An 18,788-nucleotide genomic window follows, 5' to 3' on the forward strand; every position below is an offset into this window, starting at 1 on the left:
TATACTTTTCGTTTTTGGTTTCCTATTTTTCATTTTCGATTGACATCTATTTATGTGACGCAATCTGCGGTAATCTCTTATCACTGTAAATAAAACGACCATGTTTTTCTTACTAAGTTGATTTTTTGTGTTCATAGTACTAACTATTGTTTTGCTGTTAAATAAAACTTTTTTACAATTTTTATTACAAATTTACGCTTTTTTTTTTTTTAACAAATTTCTACGAAAATTTATTATTTAAACTAAACTATTATTGAGCACATTTTAGATGTTTTTTTCGGATGTTCATTTCTCTCTCCTTTTTTTTCTCCCCTTATATTCAACGTATGGAAGACTGGGTTCAGTGACGTAGTTCACTCGGTTTGCACCTGTTTTCGTAAACCTTTTCTTAGAAAATTTTCAGTTTGCATGACCGAGTGTGTGGGCGCTACTGAAGTTTCTCCCCCTTATGATTGATTATTATAGAGAATTTCATCATAATTCAGAAGAATGATAAAAACATAAATTTCAAAGTTAATAGAGTTCACCAATCAAGCCCAAAAGTAAGAAAACCTGTTAAAAGCTGATTTTTCGACTTAAAAACCTAATGTACATTAATTATCTTCACAAACTGCTAATAATTATAGTTATTATATTTACAATAAAATACAATTATTATTGCAATTAGAAACTTAAGTTTTTTTTGAGTCGGTGCGGACCAGTTTACAAATAAGGGTGCTGATCTTTTTATTCATCATTATTGATTTAATAAGCATCCAAAAAAAACTTAGCGTTTCCAATTTTTCCAAAAAAAAGGTTGTTTTCTAAATCCCTTGAATGAATTGTTTTTTAAATCCCTTGAATAAATTGTTATGCTTTTTTTCTGTTTTTCAGAAAAAGAGCGTACGCATTATGTGTGCATGTAAATGCTTTTCTCTTCATTTTTGTTTAAAAAAATTATTTTGCTTATGGATAAGATATTGATTTTGGTGTTTTGTATTTCATTCTTACTGATAGTGTTGATAATAAAATCAACAGATACTTTGTAAGTAATGATAATAAAATTAATACCTGCTTTGTAATTATTGGCCTAAATTTCATCTAAATTTAATTTGTATTTTGAAACGCGTAATAAATTTATGAATAAATTGAAAGTTTATTATTGGTTATTATTTTTATTTATTATTGGTTCAATCATAGTCATAGTATTTAACTTAAATGATTATGGTTTAATAAAGAGTGGAGAAATGCTTTTTATAAGGTTAAAAAATGTATTTTAAAAAAATATTTTGCTCAACCTAAAAATTAACTTTGTATAATGTTATTGAAACTTCCTTACTTGATACCTTAAAAATAGAGCCTGATAAATAAAAACTTGCCAGAGTTTTACTGATCTTCAAGTTTAGAGATAACTTCAGCATTACACATTTTTTACACATTTGATTTTTTTTTTCGAACTGACGTGAGTGTGTTGCGTAGTACAGAAATCATGATCTTAATTGATCATGATCTTAATTGATCATGATCTTAATTGATCATGATCTTAATTGATCATGATCTTAATTGATCATGATCTTAATTGATCATGATCTTAATTGATCATGATCTTAATTGATCATTCAAAAGTCTTTGATACATAGTAATATAAACTTTTTAAATTAAATTGTTCAGTTAACTAAAGATTGACAGGTCTAAACAAGGTTCATTTAGAAACATACCTGTCAATCTTTAGTATACTGTGCTATTAAATTTAAATTAATAAGTTTATTTTCCACTTTTTAGTACAAAAAAGATTTTATTTTAGAACAAATATTTATGCTATATTTCATTTTCTTCATTTTAGTCTATACAATGAGTTGCGATATTTAGCAATGCGTTTGTAAATCGAGCTTTTTAGCCTTTTTAAAACGGAGTTTTTCCTGATTAAAGGAATGGAATATATATATATATATATATATATATATATATATATATATATATATATATATATATATATATATATATATATATATATATATGTACCTATAGTATCACTTACGGGGACAGATTTTACAAAAAAACGAACACTTACGGGGACATTAGCATTATCGGGGACATTTTAGTGTACCCGTTAAATTTTTGTTCCCGTAAGCATCGCTTTTTTAAAAAAAAATGTTCCCGTATGCAACTTTTATAGTGAACGAAAAATATATACATCGATATCAAATAGCCTGACTCGCAGTGGAGTGCTACATCGACTGAAGGTTCGGTTTGGGTCAGCATCAAGGTCAGGCTCAGGGTTAAGGTTACGGTCATACATTGGAACGCAAAAAAAACTGTGTTTTGCGTTTGCATTCCAAAATAAAAACTCACACGCAAACTCAAACGCACTTGACGCAATTTTTTGCGTTTACTTACGTAAACGTAAACGCAGTTTACGCAAATAACCGCGTTTACGCACGCATTTAATACGCAACTTACGCATATAAAACGCGTTTATAAACGTAACTCAAAAGCATATAAATGCGTTTGCGAACTTGACTTACTTATTTTTAAAAGTTTATCTTTTCAAGAAAACGTGAGTCATTAAGTAGTTACTTTTTATTTTTTAATTTAAAGATATAATATAATTTTTTATTTAAAGGTTGTGTTTTTATTAAAATTATTATTATTATTGAAACTATTGCATTATATATTCATTTTATTTTTGTGCTTTTTAAGTTCAAAAAATATATTATCTTTATATTATAAGTTTACATTTCACTATATGAGTCATCGTCATCTGAAAAATCATTTAAATTTTCAAGAAGTTTTAAGTTTACTTTTAACAATGAGGGACTGATAATTAGATCAGCATTCATGTTGCCTCGTCTCTTTTCACATACAAAACTAGAAGTACTAAAATATCTCTCTATAAAAGCTGCGGGAGATGAAATATTTAGTAAGATGACAAATAGCTTTCGTAACATTGGCATTTTAGAGTTTTCGAACCAAAAATCATAAGAAGGATACACAGATATTGCAAGTCCCTTCTCTTAAATTTGCTTAAAAAAGTTAAGTTTTCCTTTTTCGATTTTAAGTAAATAAAGTTGTAAATTAGGCTGCCGAGCTTCTGGGCAATAGTTGTCATGTAGCATAAATCCGCTAAGCAAATCAGTTTATTGATCATTTGAACTCAATCTTTCTTTCGTTTGTATAAGCTCATATCCTGATTACGATTCTGAAGCACTTGATAAATATCATGAGGCGTAACGAATTTTAGGACTTTGTGTAGCTTTTCTACTGCTCCTAAACAATTTTGGGTTGTAATACAAACTTTAATAAATTAATATATAAAAGTAGTTAAATTTATAAATTTTTTTTATGAACTATTTTTTTAAATAAATTTTAAAACTATTTTTTGCCTTAATTAAATAATATAGCTTAATAACTAAGTACCTTTAATAATAAATTGACAATCAGGTCTAAAAAACCACAATTTATGCTTTGAGATATTCAACAGTGATGCAACTTGATAAATTTCTGAGTTAAGTTCGTGGATTAATTCCTGAGTTGATAAATTTGATAAATTCCTGAGTTAAGTTCGTACTGCAACTTTAATTTAAAAGACGAAATTAACAAGTTAGCAAATTCTTTTTCATTTCAATTAGCTATAAGCTAATTGAAATGAAAAAGAATTTGTAACTTGCTTAATTTCAGAACTATAAGTAATGTTTACTTCCTCAGCTGTTTTGGCTAACTGAATAACATTTGTAAAAGTAAGCGTCCTTGATTCAGTTAATAGCACTTCAAGAAGTTTATCAGAGGTTTGAATTTCAATATTTAAGACTTCATCTTTACCTAATTTTAGCTGCTCATTATCTGCTTCTTCAATATAAAGGGCAACCTCTTGGGTCAGCAATGGATCATCTTCATATGCACTATCGCCACCTTTCGTCTCTTCATCTCTTTCTTCTTGAAACTTTTCAAATTGTTGCTTAAACAGTCTGACAAATGACAAATGAGCTCCCTTTATCACATGTAACAGCTTTTGAATAAGCATAACTTAAGTAATTAATAAATTAATTGTGTTTACAGTAATTAAAGCGGTAAAATTTAAAAAAAAATTACCATTTATTTTTGATTTATTGAAAGTAAAGGTATTGATAATCTTTTCAACTCTTAATTTAATATTTTCTGCATTGTGACGTCCCGTCATCTGTTCCATACCAATAATGATGATTTCTTTTTTTTTAATCACTGTTCATTAATGTTGCACTAACCGCAATAAAGTCTAACATTTCAGGAGATATCCATATATCGCTAAATAAAGTGACAACCAGGGCATCATCTAATTTTTCGTTAATTATGTTTGATAATTTTGCCATTGTTTCTGGTATTGAGTTTTCTCTAAAATTTTTTGCACAAGGAAATAGATCTTTAACTATATTCCTCTAAAAAGGATTATTAAATGCATTAATCGAGCAGTTCGATGTAATAAAACTTGATAGCGTTCAAAGTATCGGCATCTAGCACGATTCGCTTTTTATTTGATTTGTTTAGTGTGTCGTTTGAGTCAAACCACTTACCCAAAATGTCGTGATATTTTCTTTGTAAATATTTCTTAATATTGGATGTTCGACCAATGCGAGCTGTGAACTTTTGATTACACAACATACAGAAAAACTCGACATCATCTTTTGATTTATTTATTCTAGTATCAGATGTAGTGAAATAAAGATATGAAGTGTACTCCTAAAATATACAAAAATCACGCGCTAGATTGTTCTTAATAATATTTTAAATGTAAGAAAAAGTTATTTAAATACCCGTTCAATAAATTGTACAATAATTTTTTTTTCGGAAAAATGTTTCTTTAACCAAAATCTTGTATTTTGTTTATCAAGTTACACGAGTCTTCAGATGATTTTGCCAAAAGACTATAACCCTGAAACCTTAATCTCGGGTCTTGCTGAATAGGAAGGATAGAAATATTGGAGGCTGAAGTATTATTCGAAGACTTTACCGATAACGATGTCAACGCTGCACTTGTTGTCTGCATAGTAAATTTCGTCGTTTTTGTAGGATTTACAGATCTTATTTTGTAGGATTTACAGAATTATGAGATAAATAAGGTATTGCAGCTGTAGGATTTACAGATCTTATTTTCTAGGATTTACAGAATTATAAGATAAATAAGCAATTGCAGCTGTTGTGATTATAATATTTCTTCTTCATGTCGCTTTTTTGAACTAGACTTTATGATATCCATACTCTTGCGAGATTGATGAGTCATATTAGAATAGATATTTATGAAACGATTAAGTAAAACTTGGTTTTGTTTCCTTAACTAATTTTTTTTATACTATATATGTATAAGCTGCATATCCTTATATCAAAAGGAAATGTCTATAGGAACTTCCTTATGCTATAAGGAAATACCATTAGACATATCCCTTAAAACAAATTATTACGTAATTTAATATGCTTTTAGGTCATTTTATAACGAATTTAAAAGATAATTATCGATTAAATTTGTTAAAAATTATAATTAATTTCTCATTATAATGACTCCTTTTAAAATGAGTGTATTATGTTTTTAAAATTGAGTGAAGATAGTCAAATTTTTATAATAATTAAAGGTATTAGATTATATTTTTTTTAAAAATAGTTTTGGTTAAAATAATAGTACCGTATACAACTGAGTATTATTGTATTTAATTTGTGATTAGAAAATAAGTTTTCCTTTGTTTTAAGTGTACGTGTGCGCTGATCAATCACATTGTGTTTTTTTGGTTGATTGCTCGTTTTAAGCGATCCTCTTTATATATAAAATGAAAAAACATACAATAAGACAATTATTAAAAGGAATTAATTGCCCCTGGCTAGGAAAAGATCAACAAAACTAGTTAATTGCAAATAAACAAGTTTCATTGATTGAGTTTTAGAACTATCATACTTTGAATATTGTCGAATAAATTCACAAAACAAACATTTCTTTATCATAATCACACAAATAATAATAATACAGCTAATTTTTTTTTTAACTTTTAGTGGAGCAAGATGTTCCTAAAGTCAAGCCCCTTGTGCATTAATGAGACCTAGGTAGATTAATATTGTTTAATTCCTTATATTCTAGTGTTTTAAATTTTTATATATAAAGTTATAACTTTTCTAGTAATTTACTAACAAAATCCTTTAAAAAGTTATAACTTGATTGAAACCAATTATTTGTTTGAATATGTAAATATCTTAAACAATAGTATATAAAAGGAATTAAAGAATATTTATTAAATGCACAAGGAACTTAACCTTTTGGACATCTTATCATAACCACCTTATCATAAACTTGAAAAAATATAAAAGCAAAAGAAGAGAATGAAAACAATTGTTAAAAAACAAATGAAATGAAAAAATTAAACTGAAAGGTGCAAAAAAAGATGGGGGAGAAGACTGAGTCAAAGTAAGTAATTGTAGTACATATCTTACATATATATGCGATATATGTACGATCTTTCTTATTGTAAATTTTATGATACGGCAAAGGAAATGGAATATATATATATATATATATATATATATATATATATATATATATATATATATATATATATATATATATATATATATATATATGCGTGCGTTCCGTTTCAGTCGCGTTATTAAACGCATTTATACCCGTAAATTGCATTTGAGTTACGTTCGTAAACGCAATTTATATACGTAAGTTGCGTATTAAAAGCAGTTATTCGCGTATATTGCGTTTATGTTTACGTAAGTAAACGCAATAAATTGCGTCAAATGCGTTTGAGTTGCGTGTGAGTTTTTATTTTTTGCGTTCCTATGTGTGGTTACGGCAAGGTTTAAATATGGTTATATTACTGTAATTAATAGTTTTTGTAAATAGATGAAAATAAAAATGAAATATAATATATAATAAATAAATAAAAGTATCAAAGATAAATATAAAAAACATATAACCCTGACGGACTTTAACTTCTTACAGTATTTGTGTTAATAAGATACGCTTCATTAAAAAGAAGATTAGAAGAATATTTGAAAAAAGATTTATTAGTTAATAAAAATTTTTGTCGGAAATTTTGAAAATTTTTTTTTGGTTTATTGTGTTAAGGCTAAAAGTTATACGAGCGTGGTTGCGCCAGGAAGCTGTGGTGAAACTGGTAAAATAAATCCCAGAATTTTTAAATCAACATTTAACGACGCTTATCCTGTACTGCACTGTAGATATGGCAATCTAAACTGCAGTGTTGAAAATTTTTTAGAAGCTCTTGCCAAGAAAAATCTTCTGTATTATGTCTGGGGTGTTACAAGACATTACGAAAATCGTTTCTTTGAGTTTGTTGTGACCAATCCGAGTAAAGTAAATGAGTTTCTCGAAACAGTAATAGTTATCAAAAATGTTACATTATCAATTACCCAGAAGTTTATTCGAAGTGTCCATGTTTTAGTTCAAAATATACCTTTCGGCCTGTTAGTTAATAGAGGTTCGACTGTCTTAACTACGTTTGGAAAACATCTCACTGCTGGGAAAGGTGTTTTTGAATTCTTTAGTTGTCAAAAAATAAATGTACACGGTGAAAATATATTTACTGGAAACGTTGTCATTGTTATCAAGAATTGGCAAAACCCCCACCTTTACCCGTTACCAAAATTCCAAAACGTTGATGGATACACGTTGAGGTATAGGCACAACGGGCAACCGCAGTCATAAAAAAAATCTGAAAATTTAACCGCACCGACTAATGTAGAGGTTTCAGAAAAAATCTCTATTGAACAAGTATACCAACGACTAAAGAACAAACATTGTCAAGTGCACAAACCAAAACTGTAAAATTCAGCGAAACTACAAAAATTATCGATAAACAACAAAAGAAGTGTAGCAAGGAAACAAAAATATCGAGACGAAAAAGGGCGAGAAATAAGACAGAATACTCTTTCAATCCTAACAAAAGCAGCAGTGAAGGGTAGGGCAGGTCGAACTACAACTTTTTTTGGTGTTTCACAGTGTTTGGCATAATGGAAATATTTTTTAAATAGTCCAAAAACACATCCTGGAAAATTTTATGAAACTAAAATAGTTTCTTCATGAGCGATTTTAGTTTTTGTTTGGTCCAAGTTGGGTCCAAAGGCATTCTGCGCAACATTTACTGCGACATTATATTATAAATTCAGGACCTAACTAATTTATATATAAAATAAAATAAATAAAAAGCAAAAGGACTGACAGTTACTTAAAAATAAAGAAAAAAAAATAAAGTACTCTAAGTCAAAAATATTTTTTTTTTTAGAGTACTTTATTTTGAGTATACTTTATACTTAAGTACCGTAAACCATAATACTTACTTTTACTTTGAACGTTTTTGAGATATTTTTACTTGCTCTTCCTTCACTATTGACAATATTTGAAATTTAACAAAATGAATATAGGGGCTAAGATTGACTCTTACATAATTCAAAATCAAAATAATATTTAAATAAAAGGATTTTGTATAATATTAATTTAAATAGTCATTCAAAGTTATCCCACAAATGGGGTAACTTTGAATGCGTTTTTTTGTAAAAGCAAAACCTATTCAAAAAGGCCCATTTAGTATTTTATTTCATTTTAATGTATAAGTTTTAATCGGATTAGCATAAAAAAAAGTCTCATTTACATCAGTTTTACTGATAGACAATGCAAGTGGAACATCTTTACATTTTGCAAAAAAATCCTTAAAAAAAAAAACTTTTAAAAAGGGCAAAAGTAATTTTTTTCTTCCCTTTGCTTTTTCCTTGACATCAACATAAAACAATAGTTAAGTACATTAATTACTGCTTGGCTTACTAAAATTACAACTACCATCTGGTAAATGATTGAAGATTATACTTATATCAATAGGTAAATCCTATATTTCTTTCAAAACCACTAAGCTACTAAGTTACTGATTACCTTTTGATCTGAAAAAATGTAATGTTTTTAAGTAAAGAAAGACTGTGTTCTTCGCAATATGATACTATTTTCTGTGTTCTTCGCAATATTTACTGTGTTCTTCGCAATATGATACTATTTTCTTTAGTAAATTCAAGCATCTTTTCACTGTAAAGATTGCTTAGATTATAACTATTAGGAACTTTAACTCCTACAATTTGACAAAAAACAAAAACAAACCAGTCAAAAGAGTGAATAAAATCAAACTGTCCTGACTTAAATTGTATTGTACATTAGGTGGTTCACTTTTGGTCCTTGTTATCCATAAATGGTCAGCATTTTAAACATAACCAGAGACAATTTGACTAGAAGCACATTTTTGTATATTTGTATACTATGGATTTTCCATGTGTTTTTGCATTAAGTTTTTAAACTTTATTATGCAAGGTGGTAACTTGCACCCAATGAACATCTAATGCTTTCATCTTATAATATTTATTGTTAACATAAAATTTGATAACTGGCATTCAGTATAATTTATATACTGCCTTATGTCAGTTTTTTTTCATATAGACGTGGGATAGTACTGCTATGAAATGCTAAACAAAAACAAATTTAAAGATAAATAACAGTACTTTCAACAAACTTATTTCAACACAATATTGAATGTTCATACACATATTATATGACATATTTTTCATACAAGATTTAAAATTTATTAGTGTTTTGCAAAATTATTATTTAGATACACAGACACACACAGACAAATATATATATATATATATATATATATATATATATATATATATATATATATATATATATATATATATTTATGTATATATGTGTGTGTGCCTACATCGTAGACACACACATATATGTTTACATATGTGTGTGTATATATATATATATATATATATATTTATATATATATATATATATATATATATATATTTATATATATATATATATATATATATATATATATATATATATATATATATATATATATATATATATTATATATTAGTAGAAAACCACTTAACAAATTTTTATTTTATTTTACAGTGTTTCATCAACAAAGATTCATCAGAAATGAATGATCAAATTAATAAAACTTCAATTTATACAAAAATTAAATTACAGGAAGTCGCAAATGTCTTAACTACTGTAAATTTTCAAACATTTGTGGAATTTGCTGACACTATTATAATTTTTGTTAAGTGATTATCTACTATAATATATATTTGCTCTGTTCTTTTAAGAACATTAAGCACTCTATTGTGTAGAATACATTTTAAAGTTGTTTAAATATATACTTTGTATATATTTAAACAACTTTCCCATATGGGGTTACTTTGAACCTTATTCAAAGTTACCCCATATGCGAAAAAATGTATACAATAAAGTATGTTATGCTATAGCAATGGAACATAACTATAGTAGGCTAACAAACTTCTTTAGATTTTACATGCCTAATAAATTTATAAACAAAAATTATGCAACTTAGACAACAAGCTGCTACACTAGCTGAGACAGTGTACAAAGTATTCTGACTAATTTTTTTGAGAAAAATATCCGAAATATTTAATTCGTTTTTTAAGGAATAATAAAAACCAATAAACAAAGTAAAACTTTAAATAATCAAAATATAAACTATTTTAAGCACTTTGATGTTTAAGGTTTGAACAGATTCATATAAGTACTTACCATAATTACAACTTGAAAAAAAAGAAAAAGATTTGTAATCAAAGTTACCCCGCTATTCAAAGTAACCCCGGTTTACGGTAGTTTAATGGTTATCATATATCAGGGGTTAGCAACAAGAGAATCGCGAGTCTCATGCTACTTAGTTATTTAAATGCCGTCTCTCCAAATTGCATAATATTTTGATTTAAAACTATGTTCAAAACATCCTGAATCTCTTTTTTTTTTTAATTATTTAAGGAAGATTTATTTTAATTATTTTAGGAAAAATCTCTCTACTTAAAATAGGTTGCCGACGCCTGGGTTATAAAGTAGAATATTTGTAAAATAGAAACCCCAATGCAACAAGTTAGCATGCCATGTTGATAGAAAAAAAAAACTGCAATGAATTTTCCTGCTGCAGCTTTGCAAAGAACAGTGACAAATCGAAAAAATAGCTGATTTAAGACAGATGATGATAGCTTATTCAACGCAGATAGTAATTCAGAGAACAATGAAAGGCTTATGAATATTGAGGATAATGGATAACTAAAACACTAACATGTGATGTTTCATTAAAAATTTTATGTCTTAATAAACATTATCCTAGTTGTATTATTTGACTTTTATTTATTCTATTTGCTAAATGCACCCCGAAAACCACATCACTACTAAGTTGAACTTGGCTCATTAATATCAAAAACTTGTAAATGATTTAACCATTTGGTTATTATTGAAAAGGAAAGTCAAGAGCACATTGAAGAGCCAACTTTGCAAACTTAGTCTAACATTTTCATGTTTTATAATAATTGTACTGAAAAGATTGCTTTGAAAAACCAGAGGAAATTTTTGAAAAGGCTTAAAAAAATTACTATAAAAGTTATAAAATTACTATAAAAGCTATAAAAAAAATTACTATAAAAGCTATAAAAAAATTACTATAAAAAAAATTACTATAATAGCTATAAAAAAATTACTATAAAAGCTATAAAAATATCTTTTTTTTTATTAGTTTGAACATTTAGATACAAAACAATTTCATTCTTATACTTATGTTTTATGCTTGGATACAACACAAACTATGTCTGTGTGGTTTTTGGGGTGCGTTAGTTTTTGCGGTACATATACCTGTAGTGTTACACAAATATTAACAAGTCCTCTGCAATGAAAGAAACAAGCGCGTTCCAATAAATAAAAAACTTGTGTTTATTCAACTAAAAACTCTTCACAATCTTTCTATCCTTTAATTATTTTTACTACTTCCTTTATATTCTCAAATTATTTTTACATACTTCCTTTATATTCTCAAAGTTTTGCGATCATGTAATCTGCAATAATTAAATAATTTTATACCTTAGTTTGATCTGACTTCACTTGACAGACATTAGCAACTTTTAAAAAGCAATTAAACACGGTTATAGTTTTGTCGTTGGTTGAATACTCAAAGGGATTAGGTAAGCGACTAAAGTTAACTATGACTTCTGTAATTAAAAAGTACATACGTACTAACTTATGGTTTGCGTTGACGTGATAAAGCTAGTTAGGGCCTTATACATTGTAGATTCTTCTATTTTAAAAGTTTTGTAGTTTTCTATTTCAAAAATATTATTTAGCACTTTAAGTAGTGAGCATATCATATTTATTTAAAACAATGAGCATAGAATATATTACAAGTGCATCAAATATAGAAGAAACATCAAATCAAACATAAAAAAACATACGTAGTAGCAAATCATATAATGTAGTGAGAAACGCAGCATATAATATAGTTACCGCAGGACCGCAGCATATGATATAGTTAGCGTATTATACAATGAGCTTACTTAACGAAGCTTTGGCGTTCCAAATCAAACACCAAAAAGCTATGCGTTGCGTAGTTGACCCGAAACTCGAAAAATGTTATTAACAAATTTAAACTTGTATTAGAAAAAAAAACAATACGATAAAAAATTAAAAAAATATATATTTAAACATACAAATGCTTATAGCTGAAAATTATTTTTTTTAAATTCTTTTCAAAGCATGAAAAATTAAAGAGATGATAACAATAATAAATACAAACACAAACTTTAAATTTTTTAAATATAAAAACAGGGGAAAAAAAATTAAGAAATACAAAATTTAAATTAAAGCATAACATAAAAATTAATGACACCCATTAAAAAAATTACTAACTAATAATAACTACGCATCATAATATAAAAAAAAGAAATTCATTATAAATAATATTAAACAGTGTATGGTGTAAACGTTGTCATCTTTTATCAGCCAACCAATGAAGGTGGGAATATTCCTAAAGTGACGTAATCTTGTACAACCTAAAACACATTAAATTTTGAGATTTATAATATTTTATACGATTCATTTGAACTTAATGAAAATTTATGAAAATTAGTGGTTTTAAAACTTGGTAAAATGTGCAATAGCTACAATTGGAGCGCTTTATAGAAAAATTAGATGGAACGCTTTCCTAGAAGCTCTCTTTTTCTTAACTAAAATTTTTTTGTTTTCAATTTATACTGGTGCACCAGTTATTATTCGTTTAACACTGGTTTTAAACGAGAAATATTTACAAAAGTATACGTGCGTACGTTCAAACCTACGATGTATTTAACAACTATGATATATTTAACAACTATGAACCTCTGAAAATGCGATCCCTATAACTAAGTGTAAATATTGCTTATTTTTTTAATTATGAACAGATAAATTTGTTTACTGTTCTTACTTTTATAAATTGGACCTTTTAGGATAAGCCTTTACCGAAAAACCTTTAAAATACGATGTTTTTAATCTCGTTTAGGAGAATAAAATAATTAGTTTTAATTAGTTTCAAAATTAAGAGTAAAGGTTTCTTTTAAAGGCTCCAAACATTCAACAAGTACTGTAAGTTTGTAAACACCAAAATAAAGCTTAATGCAATAGACTAACCAACTTTAACTCTTCTGCTGTAACATAAGGCTTTGTGTATTTGAATCCTAAGCTTTCAATTTTTTTCCCCTCGATATGCAAATGATTGTTGTACAAAATCTCCTAAAAATTTCAACATACTTTTTGCATTTGAAAATTTAAGAATAAAAAAATATAATAAAAATAAATAAACAAAAATAATCAAAAATTTTACGCACTTTATCTAAATACGGACTTAGTGGTGTGTTTACTATTTTATCAGCAGTACACGCAACAGACCAAGGAGCCAAATGTTTTTCATTTGACTCATCGACTACGCCGTTCATATTCAACTGAAAATAAATTAAAAAACAATTAAATCATATTCTTAAATTGTTAAAAACTTTTACATACATACATATGCGTGCATGCATACATAAATGCATAATTATAAATATATACATAAATTATACATGCTATTAAAGATCACATATTAAGAAGTTTGAATAAATTGTTAACTGTTGTACAAATTAACTGATAGCTGCTTCAGCCTCTTCTCAGAAAATCATCTACACTCAGTGAAACTACCGTATGCCCAGAGTACAAAAATTGAAATCAAAAATTTAACTTTACTTTTAACTTCATTTTCTTTTATTTATAAGTGTAAGATAATAAAAAATCGAAATTTTTAAATGTAACATTGTGTGGCACAAAACTACTTAATTTTAAAATACAGGTTAAAATTTTTTTGTACCTTTTTTTTTTGTATCAGCCATTAGCTTAAGATCAAGGTTGTGATACTCTTGTTAAAAAGTCCTATAGGGACTAATAGAATTTTTGAAAAAATTAAAATAACCTGTTAAACTCACTGTTAAATCGATATAAATAGGTTAACAAATATTTTTAATGCAATTCATTTCTAAGAGACATTTTTGAATCACATTTTGTCAAAAAGTTTTTTTTTTTTTTTTTGACATTCCTAGTTGATAGTTATTTATAGTAAAAAAAACAACCGATTTTTCGAATTAGATAACAAAAACTAAATAAGCAACTGATTAAGGTAGCAGATAAACAAAAAGGTAAAAGTAAAAGCTTGTGACTTAATAACACAATATATATATATATATATATATATATATATATATATATATATATATATATATATATATATATATATATATATATATGTATGTATATATATATGTATGTATGTATATATATATATATATATACATATATATATATATACACATATATACAAACCACACAAGATTAAGTTTTGGTTGATGGAACAATTGATGATAGGTTGCTTGAGCAGCGACTATGGTAGCATTTGTAAGAAAAGTAAAAGAAACGCAATCTTACAATGATGGGACAGAGGCTCAAGGATGACAGCTAGTGAAAGTCCAACATTTACAGTTAGATTTATAGTTAATATTAACAAAAAAATGACCTCATTAGATAGGAAGTGACTGAGGCCTTGGCCCCAGTCAAATATGGGGTTTTTTACAACCCCAGCCCTGGCTAAAAAATAATTTGAGCATGGGTTATTAGCCAGGGCTAGGATATTTTATTTTATTTTATATTTATATATATATATATATATATACATACATACATACATACATACATATATATTAGGGCATGCCAAAAAAAAAAATTTTTGGTCGCGCTTTAAAAACCTATTCTATACATAAAAATAAGCAAAAATATGAATTTTCATTGTTCTATCTCAATTCTAGGTGCCAGAAGATGAAATCAAGATTTTACGAAAATACGCAAAGTATGATGAAATTACATGAAGGATGGCAAAATAACAAGATTGCACCATTTTGTGTTTAGTTTAAGATTACAATCACTACATGACATATCTATTATAAACTGTTAATAATTTTTTATAGCTTAATAGTTAAAAATAGTTAAAATAACATTAACTTTTTCAAAAGAAATGGGTCCAAAAAAGAAGAAAAATGTCCATGTAAGTGAAAGTGTCAGACGACCATTATATCTGTTAACTAACCCAATTTCACAGCTACCAAATACACAGCTTCTAACCAATGGTAGTATTTTAAGATATTATCAATATTTAATTTCAAGTAAAAAGAAAAGATTTATTAAAACACAAATTAACATGGCCTGTAAGAAGCAAAAAGGAACAAGGAGCTTGGTGTGCAAAAGTAAGACATAACTGTAAAACATAAACATTTTTATTACTAGATTAAAGAGGACTAAATAATTATTTTTTCAGGTGCAATAAATTTTAAATAAATAAAATATTTTTTAAAAATCTAAATTAGGTAGAGATTTTTGTAACCTTGAGACGCAATCAGACTGCTTGATTAGACAAATAGTCAACATTTGGACCAAAGCAGGATTTCAAGCATACATCATTTCAGAATATTCAATTCTTGACAAACTTCAAGCTCTACACAAGAAGTATCAACTTTTGAAAAAACGTGTTACCCTGAAAGATACCAAAGATACTAGAGAAAATATTAAGAATGAATTCATTTCAACAATGGAACAGTTGTTTGACATAGGCAAAGATAACTTAGAGCAACTGATGAGAAGTGACAAAATAACACCAAGAACACAAGCTGCTATTGAAGAAGACCTAAATTTCTATCTAGACCAGCAAACAGACAGGTAAGAGTATCAATTATATTGTAGCCTTTTTGTAAATTTCTCTATATTAATCAAATTGTTAGTAGCGCAGCTACTTTATGTAGGGCTTTCAGTCTGTCTGTCTTTCAGCTATCCATCTGTCTGTTCATCAGAGTAAGTTATTGCATTCTAATGTTATACATTTTTGTTTTAGGAAGTGGTTTATTTCTAAGCCAGATAAAGAGCTAGCTACCATCATTGAGAAACGACTAGAAAGGTATAAAAGACAAGAACAAATGAGAATGAAGTACCTAGAGGAGAAAGAAAGATGTAAATCAGCTCCCCCACCACTTGATGAAAGTGATGAAAACTTGACGCCAACTAAGAAAAGGTAAAACAAGTGTCATAATTACTTTAAAACTGTTAAAAAACTTACTTCTTAAAAATGAATTCCTAACTTATTTATGTAAATATTTTAGATACAAGTCTGGTCCAGCCAATTTGGATATGTTTGACTCAACTTTGACAGATCCAGATTTTGCTGTAGAAGAAGACTCATTCGAAGGTAGTGATGATGACTTTGAATATGGTGCTGCTCATAATAAAACCCCAAAAGTCTTACCTAAAGGCTCAATGCAAGTAAATAAAAAGATTACAAGAGAAGAATTGATGGCAGTAACTACACCTATTTGTGCTAGAGGGTTAATCAGCATTGAATTACAAACCTGGCTGTTGTCGTCTGTTGTTAATAATCTGGGAGGAGATGTTAATCAAATGGGCATTTCTAAATCTAGTATTTCAAGAGAAAGAGCGAAAGTAATTGAACATCAAGGTAATTTTTAAAGGGACACCTAAAGAAAAAGTCTTTTATGCCAACTTTTTGCCAGTCAAAATTAAGTTTTTTTTTTCAAATCAAAAAGTTTTTCTTCAGATGCCATATTTCTTATCCCTGATTTTCTAATGTAAGTCTATTATAAATAGAAGTTATGATTAAAATCTTACTATACCTTTAAAGAGTGGAATATTTACCTAAAAATAAACCATCATAACAATAATATATTGTGTTAAAAATGATCTTTATTTAGGCAATACCATCAGAGAAAATTACAGAGAGACAATGGCTGGAAAACATCTTGTTCTCCACTTTGATGGCAAGCTGTTAAAACATTTAGATGAAAATACCTTGCAATCTTTTGTAAGAGATAGAGTTGCTGTCAGTGTTACTAGTCCTGAATTTGAGAATAAAAACGATCTCTTACTTGGTGTTTTACCTGCAGAGTCTGGCAAAGCTGTTGATGAAACAGAAATTATTCACAACTTACTTGAGTCCTTTGAAATATGCAATGAAATTTTCACTATTGTTGCAGATACTACCAATGTTAACACAGGAGCCCATGGAGGAATTATAACCAGGTTGTGCTATATTTTGGGAAAACCTGTTCTCTGGCTGTTATGCAGACATCACATGTTTGAAATAGCAATACATAAGGCAATTGTAATTGTCCTTGGACCTACTGCTGCACCAGATAGACAGTTCTATAAAGATTTCAAGAAGGACTGGGAAGTATATCAAGCCATAATTCAAAAAGCTAACCTGTCTGAGTTTAAGAAATTTGATGAGAAGAAGCTGGAAGTTGGATCTGAACTTCATAAACTTTACCTGGAAGCTCAGGAATATCTGAAGTTTGCTCTTAATCACGAAGTGTTTCCAAGAGATGATTATAATCATCTAGTTAAGTATGCTGCTTTTTATTTAAATGTCTCATCACCAAAGCTGAATGGTTTTAAAATTTATCAACCAGGAGCCAATCACAATGCTCGTTTCATGGCTGACAGTCTTTACAATTTAGCTATTGTTATGACATCAGGTATAATAGATTTTCTGCCTAAAGATCAGTTACCTCACCTGGAAAAGTCAGCTTTTATATGTGCAGTTTTTTATGCTCCATGGTATTTACGTTCATACAAAGCAGAATATGCTGTTAAGAATGATTTCCTGTCATTCAAGTCAGCTTATGTTATACAACAAGAGTTTGATGTCAAAATTGGCAATGCTTTTCTGAAATTTTTTCAGCAACACTCTTGGTACCTTGCCCCAAAGGTTGCTGTGTTAATACTGGCAGATCCAGATTTTGAAGAGAAGCTTGCAGTTCTAGACAAGCTGTTGACCTTTGAGGTACCAGATATCAACACTATTCCCAATGGTAAACCTGATGCTGTCCTAGTTTTACCAACCTCTGAGGTAACAGAGTTGATTACAGAGGAAAGTTGGGCTCTTTTCATTGTTCTAGGCATACAGGACGAAATTCCTACCTGGAAAACAGGTTTAGCTGCTGGAAAGATGGAGGAAAATGATTCCTATATATCATTTTGTGAGTTTGTAAAATCTCTAAATGTTACAAATGACCCAGCAGAGCGGAATATCAATCTTATACAAAGATATATCAGTAGCACATTAAAGGAGGACAAAAAACAAGATATACTGCTAGTTGTCAGAGAGCACAGGGCATTAATATCATTAGAAGCTGACCAAAGTGCACTGGCCAAACTGTAAAATATCTGTTATAGTAACAATATTAGATTTTAAACTAAAAAATACCTTTCCTAACTTTTTTATTTCCTCATTTTCAAAAAGAATATTTTTTTTCAGAAAAAAACAACGATTTCTCGTATTTGTGTAAAAACCTAAAATCATCTTCCAGCACTAAATATGGTCCTAGAGAGTTCAAATTTGGTTTATATA

The 18,788-nt window shown here is 28.0% G+C and overlaps 2 protein-coding genes across 2 annotated transcripts in view; one reads left to right on the forward strand and one right to left on the reverse strand.

Annotated features, from left to right (window-relative positions):
* Positions 1 to 12,495: 12,495 nt before the first annotated feature.
* Positions 12,496 to 18,788, reverse strand: part of LOC100209027 (uncharacterized) — a 47,043-nt gene continuing 40,750 nt past the window's right edge. The window contains exons 12-14 of the mRNA XM_065804093.1: positions 13,681 to 13,794; positions 13,484 to 13,585; positions 12,496 to 12,870 (exon numbers count right to left, since the gene is read on the reverse strand). Of these exons, the coding sequence (XP_065660165.1) occupies positions 12,817 to 12,870; positions 13,484 to 13,585; positions 13,681 to 13,794 (270 nt within the window). The 3' untranslated portion in view covers positions 12,496 to 12,816. The remainder of the gene's footprint in view (positions 12,871 to 13,483; positions 13,586 to 13,680; positions 13,795 to 18,788) is intronic.
* On the forward strand, positions 15,390 to 16,988 carry LOC136084138 (uncharacterized). Its single transcript, XM_065804284.1, has 4 exons — positions 15,390 to 15,618; positions 15,739 to 16,087; positions 16,260 to 16,436; positions 16,525 to 16,988. Exons 1-4 carry the CDS (start codon positions 15,390 to 15,392, stop codon positions 16,886 to 16,888), a joined length of 1,119 nt encoding a protein of 372 aa, XP_065660356.1. The 3' UTR covers positions 16,889 to 16,988.

The sequence above is a fragment of the Hydra vulgaris genome, chromosome 08, assembly GCF_038396675.1.
Source record: "Hydra vulgaris chromosome 08, alternate assembly HydraT2T_AEP".
Taxonomy (NCBI): domain Eukaryota; kingdom Metazoa; phylum Cnidaria; class Hydrozoa; order Anthoathecata; family Hydridae; genus Hydra; species Hydra vulgaris.